Source organism: Rhinopithecus bieti, unplaced genomic scaffold, assembly GCF_001698545.2.
Source record: "Rhinopithecus bieti isolate Rb0 unplaced genomic scaffold, ASM169854v2 scaffold_81780, whole genome shotgun sequence".
Lineage (NCBI taxonomy): Eukaryota > Metazoa > Chordata > Mammalia > Primates > Cercopithecidae > Rhinopithecus > Rhinopithecus bieti.
In genome coordinates this window covers 563,658-573,180 of record NW_016830359.1, presented here as the reverse complement: position 1 = coordinate 573,180, position 9,523 = coordinate 563,658, and the positions used below count along the sequence as shown (strand labels likewise).

At 54.4% G+C, this 9,523-nt stretch overlaps 1 protein-coding gene and 1 long non-coding RNA gene across 2 annotated transcripts in view; one reads left to right on the top strand and one right to left on the bottom strand.

Annotated features, from left to right (window-relative positions):
* Nucleotides 1-2,056, bottom strand: part of LOC108524333 (uncharacterized) — an 11,142-nt gene extending 9,086 nt beyond the window's left edge. The window contains exon 1 of the long non-coding RNA XR_001884026.1: nt 1,942-2,056. This is a non-coding gene — a long non-coding RNA (uncharacterized LOC108524333). The remainder of the gene's footprint in view (nt 1-1,941) is intronic.
* A 144-nt stretch (nt 2,057-2,200) lies between these two features.
* On the top strand, nt 2,201-8,816 carry LOC108524331 (uncharacterized). Its single transcript, XM_017865378.1, has 3 exons — nt 2,201-2,234; nt 2,443-3,140; nt 8,723-8,816. The coding sequence occupies exons 2-3, from the start codon at nt 2,491-2,493 to the stop codon at nt 8,799-8,801; spliced, it is 729 nt and encodes a 242-aa protein (XP_017720867.1). The 5' UTR covers nt 2,201-2,234; nt 2,443-2,490; the 3' UTR covers nt 8,802-8,816.
* The last annotated feature ends 707 nt before the right edge of the window (nt 8,817-9,523 follow it).

Below are 9,523 nucleotides of genomic sequence, written 5' to 3'. Positions count from 1 at the left end.
GGCAGGAGAAGGGCGTGACCCGGGGGGGGGGGCCTTGGGGTGAGCTGAGACCCGGCCCCTGCCCCCCACCCGGGGGAAAAGGGCGAAACCCCTTTCAAAAAAAAAAAAAAAAAAAAAAAAGATCCCTCTGGGGCCAGGTTCAGTGGCTCATGCCTGTAATTCCAGCACTTTGGGAGGCCGAGGCGGGTGGATCACCTGAGGTCAGGAGTTCGAAACCAGTCTGGCCAACATGGTGAAACCCCATCTCTACTAAAAATACAAAAAAATTATCTGGACATGGTGGCGGGCACCTGTAATCCCAGCTACTCAGGAGGCTGAGGCAGGAGAATCTCTTGAATCCATGAGGTGGAGGTTGTAGTGAGCCGAGATGGAACCATTGCACTCCAGCCTGGGTGACAAGAGGGAAAACTCCATCTCAAAAAAAAAAAAAAAAAAAAAAAATCCCTCTGATGAATGGGTCAACAAAATATGGTCCATGTATGCAACAGAATATTAGGCAAACTTTAAAAGGAAGGAGATTTTGACACACACTACAACATGGATGAACCTTGAGGACATTCTGCCAAGTTAAACAAGCCAGTCACAAGAGACAAATACTGTATGATTCCACTTACATGAAATATTAATGTAGTCAAAATCACAGAAACTGGGCCGGGTATGGTGGCTCACATCTGTAATCCCAACACTTTGGGAGGCCGAGACAGGTGGATCACTTGAGCCCGGGAGTTTAAGCCTAGCCTGTGTAACATGGCAAAACCCTATCTCTACAAAAGAAAAGAAAAGAAAAAAAAGTAGCTGGGTGTGGTTGTGTGCACCTGTAGAGAATACCTTGCGACTGGGAGGCGGAAGTCACAGTGAGCCGAGACTGAGCCACTGTACTGCAGCCTGGGCGACAGACAGAGTCTGACTCTGTTACCCAGACTGGAGTGCAGTGGTGCAGTCTAAGCTCCCTGCAGCCCAACCTCTGCCTCCCAGGTTCAAGTGATTCTCTGGCTTCACCCTCCCGAGTAGCTGGGATTACATGCGCCCGCCACCACGCCCAGCTAATTTTTATATTTTTAGTAGAGACAGGGTTTCACCTTGTTGACCAGGCTGGTCTCGAACTCCTGACTTTGTGATCTGCCCGCCTCGGCCTCCCAAAGTGCTGGGATTACAGGCGTGAGCCACCGCGCCCAGCCTTGCTTGAACGTACTTAATGCTACTGAACTATACTTTAAAAAATGATTAAGACGGCAATTTTTATCTTATATATAACACAATAAAAAGAAAGATCCCTCTGGCTGCTGTGTGGAGTAGGAACTGGGGGGCGGGGGGGCAGGAAGCAGAAGAGGCCAGAGTGGAAGCATGACAATGTCTAAAGAAGCCATGGGGACTTAGACCAGGTGGTAGCCGTAGACGGGAGGGCTGTGGACAGCTTCTGACTCTATTCTGAAGACAGAACCAATAGGACCTGATGACAGATTGCATGCGGCAGGTGATGAAAAAGAGGCATTGGCTGGGCATGGTGGTTCACGCTTGTAATCACAGCACTTTGGGAGGCCGAGGAGGCAGATCACTTGAGGCCAGGAGTTTGAGACTAGCCTGGCCAACACGGCAAATCCCATCTCTATTAAAAATACAAAAATTAGCTGGGCATGGTGGTGCATGCCCATAGTCCTGGCTACTCAGGATGACGCGGCACGAGAATCGCTTGAGACTGGGAGTCAGAGGTTGCAGTGAGCTGTGATGGCATCATTGCACTCCAGCCTGGGCGACAGAGCCAGACCCCGTATCAAAAAACAAAACAAAACAAAACAAACAAAGAATCAAGGGCTGCTTTTCTACTTTTGGCCTGAACATTTGGGTGAATAATGGGCTCGCTTTCTAAGATGATGGAGTAATGGGAAGGAACAGGTTTCTTCACAAGGTAGGGGAGGGAGTGCAAAATTCTCTACTGTCTACCTTCGGTTTGAGATGCCTATTAAGAAATCCAAGTGGAGATGTCAAGTAGGCCATCGGATGTGAGTGGGAAGAAGATCACCGTGTTCTAGGAGCAGAAAGGAGGCATGACTGGAACTCATTAAACACGGGAAGACAGGGGGTAGATAGGTGGGCCAGGGCACGTTAGGCCACCGTAGGCAAACTCGTCACAAGGTTCTGAGTCAACCACTCATCGTGTGTGAAACCTGGGGCAAGTTGTTCATTTATGAATATGGTAAGAGGAACAACTTCCATGTAATGAATGCTTGTTCTGGGTAAGCCACTGTCTCCTTTTTTATGGCGCAGAGTCTTCGGGTCAGCCGGGGAGGTGGGGGAGGGGAGGGGGATTCTCTTAATTCTGGTTCTACAGAGGAGGAAATACGCCGCGGGCTGAGGTAGGGCTTGTATGAGCCATAATCAGGTCAGGAACTGTCTAGATAAAGAGCGTCAGCTGATCTCTTAGGATGTCTGTCTTCTTCACAGTTCTGAGATGCAGGAACTGAGGCCTCAGGAGGGGAAGTAGTCTGTCCAATGGGGCAGAGCGAGGACGCGCGGCAGGTAGCGCTGTCCCCCAATTCACAACAGGAAAAACTGAGGCTAAAGAGGGGCGGTGTCCTGTCCAGGTTCACACAGGAAGAGCCAAACCGAGGCCCCCGCGCTGGCCCCCTCCTGAACCACCGCCCACCCTGGAACAGAAGGGCAGCCCGCTCACGTCCTGATTCCTGGCACCGACGTCGGCCCTTAAGTTCTGCCCGGGTGGAGAGTGAGGACACACACACAAAAAAAGCGGTCCGTCGTCAAGGAGACGTAGCCTGCACTCCTGATTGGCGCAGAACTCTAGCCTGGTCTCCTCCTCTTCGCTTGCCAGCTTCTAGCGCTCTGGAGGACCCACCTCCCAAATGCCCAGTGGTGCCCGACCTCCCCTCATCTCCACAACAGCGCCGCCATGGCTCCTCCTACTCCTCCCTCTTTTTTTCTCGGCACGCCTGCGCATGCCCAGGTCCCGCGCGCAGACTACTGGGAAGCCTCCTCGTGCATTCTGGGAAATGTAGTCCAAATCGCGCTCAGAGAGCCCGCTCACTTGCGCCGTCAAGGCCCAATAGGCCGCAGACGACGCTTTCGTGCATCTTGGGAAGTGTAGTTCCAGTGTTGGGGAAGACGCCAGGCGGTGACAAACAAGGGTGAGCGGGTCCCCACGGCGAGGGCCAATGGGCAGCCGCCTTTGCCGCGATGCTTCCTGGGAGTTGTAGTTCGGCTTGGGGCCGGGGCCGCATGGAGAGTTGTTGGGCAGTGGGGACTCGGAGTATGGGATTGGGGGAGGGCGACGGGGGGTGGGGGGTGTTTGGCGCAAAGCCTGGCTGGGGGCCATGGAGTCCCGGTGAGCTTTGGCTGCGCATGTGCGGGGGGGAGGGTGAGGGGGCTTGGGGCATCGCCTGAGGAGTGAGTTGAGCAGGGGGGAAAGGAGGAGGGATTGGAGGGGGGCGGTTGGACGAGGGAGGGACAGTGGTTGGACGGGAAAGGGGCCGCGGCGGGCCCTCAGGCAGGGCAGAGGATGAGAGAGATGCGGAGGACTTCGCGGCGACTGGTGGAGCAAGAGGAGAAGGGGGCTGCGGGTGATGGGGGGAGGGCTGGGAGCGAGAACTAGAGGCGCGGACGGGACTTGGAGACGGGAAGGGGTGGATAGTGGAGGGGGTCGGCGATCCTCAAGGGGTCCTGAACGCCGGGGAGGAGAGGAGAGAGAAAACCTGAGGCGAGAGGACGGGGGGAGCCGGGCGGAGACGGGGCCAGGGACAGCATGGGGGGAGGGCAGATGGGGGAGGGAAGGGGGAGGGACAGGTGGGGGAAGGGAAAGGGACCCAAGCAGGGGTGGGCTGTGAGATGAAAGCTGAGTGGGAAGCTGGACCCTACAAAGGAGTCTGGGGCGCCGGGACCGGACCCCTTCGGAAAGGTTTGAGGGAAGGGGCTTCCGGGGACGATGGTTATTGTCGTAACGTAGATACGGTGCAGATGGCTCTTTTTGTGCGCTGCTTCTACAAGTGCAACTTTTACAGAGTTGTGAGATTCCTGAAGATAACTCGATGAGGAGCATCTGCCTTTTTAGCTTGTTGCAAGGCATTATTACCTTCGGTAATATGTGTAAAGTGCTTAGAAACTCTGTTTATTGTCATCCGAAGTTGACCCCCGCCACCTCTACCCCAGTCAGGATGGAGTCACCCTCGTCTATATCCATCTTAATGCCTATTTCAATGTATACTTAGTATTTTAATCTGTGTGCCTGTTCACAGCAGTGTCCCCTGGGCACCTTGCAGGGAACCTTCCACAAAGTACCCCTAACTCTGACTGGACACTTACGAGCCAGGTGTGGCTCTCAGCATTTTTGTTTTCCATCACTTTACAGTCAGCGAAATGGAGATACAGTGTATTACAAAAGGTGCCTTGTACCTTGTCCAAGGACACAGAACTGGTAGGAGACAGAGCTGGAATTTGCCCCAGAGCCTTTGTGCTGTAGGTAAATATTTGTCCAGTAGACTAGCGGCTCTCAACCAGGAGTGGTTTTGTCCCCCAGGGGACATGTGGCAATGTCTGGAGACTTTTATTTGTTTTTCCAACCTTGGAAGTCCTGCTGGCATCTCATGAAAAGAGGCAGAGATGCTGGTAGACATTGTGTGTTGCACAGGATAGCCTCCCACAACACAAGTGCCATTAATGTCGAGGTTGGGAAACTCTGGAGCAGACAAACCGGTCTTTGTCGAGCACCTACTCTTTGCAGGCTGCTTTTAACTCCTGCTCCCAGCAGCCTCTTGAGAGGAAGGAGCTATTGTTAGCCCTGTGTCACAGGTGGAGAAATGAAGCACAGAGAGGGCAAGCCACACGTCCACAGTCACACTGCTGATGAGTGGCAGAGCTGGAAGTTGAAGCCAGGCAGCCAAGCTCCACAGCCTCTTAGCCATGATATTAGCCCAGCATGCGTGGGTGGTGGCGCCGGGGTACTGGGTGGAACCGGTGTGGACTCTGGAGTCACATCGGGGTCCCATTTGTGGCTTCTTCACTCTCTGAGCATCTCCCTATGGTATGAGGGGACCCATCGCCCCAGCTCACAGGTCTGTTGGGAAGGTTGGGTGGGGCAGGATAAGACACTAGCCACTCAGTGGCTGTCTTCGAGGCATCCAGGGTGCCTGGCTCAGGGCTGGACTGTGCTTTGCGGACACAGACAGCTAGGCAGCAGGGTTACAGCTGTTGAATGCACATAGCGCAGGGCGCTTATTGGATGGTAGGGTGGATTTACATGGTGGGATGCCCTTACTTAACAGCATGTGCTTTCTTGGGTGCAGGCCCTCTGCTGGGTGGCCCCAGGGACCTAGAGAAGAGTTGGACTTGGTCACTGCCCCAGAGAGCTCACTTTCTGGACAGCCCAGGGCGTAGTGACCTGTGATCACCTCTGAGATTGCAAACAGGGTCAGCTTGATGGCCTGTGGCCTTGCCCTCTGGCAGAAATTCCTCCTTAGTCCCAGAGGGATCTTTTTTATAGCAGAGCAGGCCTCTATGTGGCTTTTGAGACTTGCATCTGGCCTGGGTCTTCCGGTAAGCCTTTCTGCCTGCTCCCGGGTTCATCAGTCCTTAAACTGATGGATGGGTGGGGAGGGAGGTAATGCTGTGGCCTGTCTGTGGAGCCAGACAGATGTGGATGTGTGAGTCCAGGCTCTGCCACATGTTAGTTGAGTGACTTTGGATAAGACATCTCCCCTTGCTCCATCTGCAACTTGGGGGTAGTAACACCAACCTCATGGGATTGATCAGGCTGTAAAGTTTATTTAAGCGCTAGCCAGAATGCTGGGGTTGGAATACGTAGTCTCTTGCCCGCATGGAGCTTGAATTGTAGTGAAGAAAGTCAGCACACAGGTATCGATCGTAATGCTAGATCTTGTTAAATGCTAAAAGAAAACTAATAAGGGTGACATGTTAGCAACTGGGGGAAGGGCATGTGGGTGCAGCATTGGAGGGCATGATCTGGGGAGGCTCTCCAAGGGGGCAATAATTGCACTGAGGCCTCTGTCATGAGAAGGAGTCAGGTAAGCAAAGATCAGGGGGAAAAGAGTGATCCAGGGGGAGGCAGCAGCAGGTGCAGAGGCCCTGCGGTGGGCACTGGCCTTCAGTCTGAGAAGATAGAAAGTGAGCCAGACCGGGCACAGTGGCTCACTCCTGTAATCCCAGCACTTTGAGAGGCTGAGGTGTGAGGATCACTTGAATCCAGGAGTTTGAGACCAGCCTGGGCAATATAGTGAGACCCTGTCTCTACAAAAAATATAAAAATTAGCTGGGTGTGTTGGTGCCTGCCTGTGGTCCCAGCTACTCGGAAGGCTGAGCCAGGAGGATGGCTTGAGCCCGGGTGGTCGGGGCTGCAATGAGCTGAGAAGTCACACCATCACACTCCAGTCTGGGCGACAGAGAGAGACCCTGTCTTAAAAAAAAAAAAAAAGAAAAGAAAAGGGGAGCCATTGTGACTGGAGGACAGAGAATCCGGGAGCGGGCAGAGATGAGAAAGTAGGGCTGGGCTGCATGGTCTCATGGCCATGGTAAGGGATTTGGGTTTTGAGCATCACAGGAAGCAGTTGGAGAGTGTTGAGCAAGGAAATGACAGGGATTTACAGTGAAAAAGTTTTTGTGATCACTGTGGAGTGATTTGACTCTAGGTGGCGAGAGCAGGCAGACATGGGGGTCTGTGGCAGGCGTCCCAGCAATGAGATGACGTTTGTGGTTAGTGACATGGCGGTCAGGAGCCCAGGCTTTGGTTGTATCAGGAGGAAAATGGTCGGAACCCAGACTTCCTCTCAGACCCCAGTGGCTAGAAGCAGATGACATGCCCACCCGCTTGCTTGTGGTCAAGGGGACTTTGCTGTAGTTTCTCATGATACAGGTCAAGCTGCCGTAATGAAGAGACCCCAAGTACAGGGCCCCAGATAGGATAGAACTGATTCTTTCCTCCCATAATACTCCAGAGGTGTTCTGGGGCGGGCTGGCCGCCTGAGCCCCATGGGGTCATCAGGGTCCCTTCTGTCCTGATCTTCCAGTGTCCTTGAGGTCAGGGGCCCACAGTCTTTTCCTGTAAAGAGCCAGCGAGTAACTATCTTTGGCTATCTGTGGACAGCCTTGCAGGCTCCCCAGGCCCTGTCACAGCCACTCAGTAGCTCCAAGGTGGCCGTGGACAGTGCATGAGCAAGTGGGCACAGATGTGTGCCACTGAGACTTAAGTGAAACAGGCTGCAAGCCAGATTTGGCCCACCAGCTCGGAGACCACTGTTTCTCAAATGTTTTGAAGTCAGGACTCCTTTCTACCTTCAAAATTACTGAAGACTCTAACATGCTTTTATTGATGGGAGTCATATCTATTGTTACATATCACAGTAGAAACTGAAATAGAGGCCGGGCGCGGTGGCTCACGTAATCCCAGCACTTTGGGAGGCCGAGGCGGGCAGATCACAAGGTCAGGAGATCGAGACCATGGTGAAACCCCGTCTCTACTAAAATACAAAAAAAAATTAGCCGGGCGCGGTGGCGGGCGCCTGTAGTCCCAGCTACTCAGGAGGCTGAGGCAGGAGAATGGCGTGAACCCAGGAGGCGGAGCTTGCAGTGAGCCCAGATCGCGCCACTGCACTCCAGCCTGGGCGACAGAGCGAGACTCCGCCTCAAAAAAAAAAAAAAAAAGAAACTGAAATAGAAAATTTTGAAGTATTTATTAATGCATTTAAAAATGGCAGTCACAGCTGGGCGCGGTGGCTCATGCCTGTAATCCCAGCACTTTTGGAGGCCGAGGCAGGTGGATCACCTGAGGTCAGGAGTTTGAGACCAGCCTGGCCAACCTGGTGAATCCCCGTTTCTACTAAAAATACAAAAATTATCTGGGCGTGGTAACGCGCGTCTATAATCCCAGCTACTCGGGAGGCTGAGGCAGGAGAATCACTTGACCCCGGGAGGTGGAGGTTGCAGTGAGCCGAGATCACACCACTGCACTCCAGCCTGGGCAACAGAGTGAGACTCCGTCTCAAAACAAAAATTAAAAAACAAAAAAGAAACAGGAGAGCTCACTGCCTTTGCTCTCCGCCATGGGAGGACACCAAAGGAGGCGGTCCACAGCCTGGAAGAGATGCTCACCAGAACCCGTCAGTACTGACACCCAGATTGTAAATTCGCAGCAGAAGGACTGGGACAGGCTGTCATAGAGGAGCTCCATGGACTGAACTGCTTAAACACGAGCTTATTTCTCAGTTCTGGGGGCAGGAAGCTCAGAATGCCATCATGGTCAGTTCCTGGTTAGGGCCTCTGCCAGGCTGCAGGCGGCCTCCTTGCTGTGTGCTCCTGTTGGCAGAGATGGACAGAGTCTCAGTGTTCCTTCCTCTTACAAGGCCACAGTCCTATTAGGCCCAGCCCTCGTGACCTCAGTTAACCTTCATTACCAGTTAAAAGCTCCATCTCCAAATATGGTCACACTGGGGTGAGAGCTTCCAAGGGACCCTGATGACCCCACGGGGCTCAGGCGCCAGCCTGCCCCAGAACACCTCTGGAGTATTATGGGAGAAAAGAATTTTGGGGGACAAACTCTGGCCACAGCAGTTAGTCGGGGTGGCTTCTGAGTAGGCTGCAAAGCGTCTGCTGCCAGGGTGTGGGGTGCACTGTCCCACAAGTCCAGCGAGGGTGGTGCTGATGGTGACCCGCGACTGCCAGGCCTGCTGCAAGCTCTTTCTGTGTTTTCTGGTTGAATCCTCAGGACAGGCTGTGGGAGGAGCTGCAGGACTGAGGCACAGAGGCCCGGGGCCCACCGCGGGTCCCACCCAGCCTTGACTTGACTCCCTGGGATCCCAGGAAGGGCACGCCCTTTCCTCACCACCTGAGTGAGCGCCGCCCCCTCACAGAGACCTCTTTGCCCCCTGGGCCAGGTGGGGCAGGTGAGTGCTTTATCTTACAGGGGAAACCGAGGCACAGAGGCCAGGCCTATCCTGGGTACGTGGGCGGCTCAGAAGCGCGGGTCCCAGGCTGGGTGCCATGGCTCACGCCTGTAATCCCAGCACTTTGCGAGGCCGAGGCGGGCGGATCACCTGAGGTCATGAGTTCGAGATCAGCCTGGCCAAGGTGGTGAAACTCCATCTCTACTAAAAATACAAAAATTAGCCAGGCGTGGTGGCAGGTGCCTGTAATTCCAGCTACTTGGGAGGCTGAGGCAGGAGAATCGCGTGAACCCGGGAGCCGAGGTTGCAGTGAGCCAAGATCCCCCACTGCACTTCAGCCTGGGGGAAAGAGCGAGACTCCGTTTCAAAATAATAATAAGTGAAAAAAAAGGAGCGTGGGTCCCAGTGTGAGTCTGGGCACTGTAGGCAGGGGTCTCGGCGGGCGGGCGTCTCACTGGCCTGTTCCCTGCAGGCGCTGCGGTCCGGGAGGCCCCATGGAGGTGGCGGTGCCCGTGAAGCAGGAGGCCGAGGGCCTGGCGCTGGACTCCCCGTGGCACCGCTTCCGCCGCTTCCACCTGGGCGACGCACCGGGCCCGCGCGAGGCCCTGGGGCTGCTCCGCGCC

Coding starts and splice junctions, on each gene's coding strand:
- LOC108524331 (XM_017865378.1), top strand. CDS start 2,491: ATGGGGCAGAGCGAGGACGCGCGGCAGGTAGCGCTGTCCCCCAATTCA. Junction 3,141..8,722: donor CCAGGCGGTGACAAACAAGG/GTGAGCGGGTCC, acceptor TTGAATCCTCAG/GACAGGCTGTGGGAGGAGCT.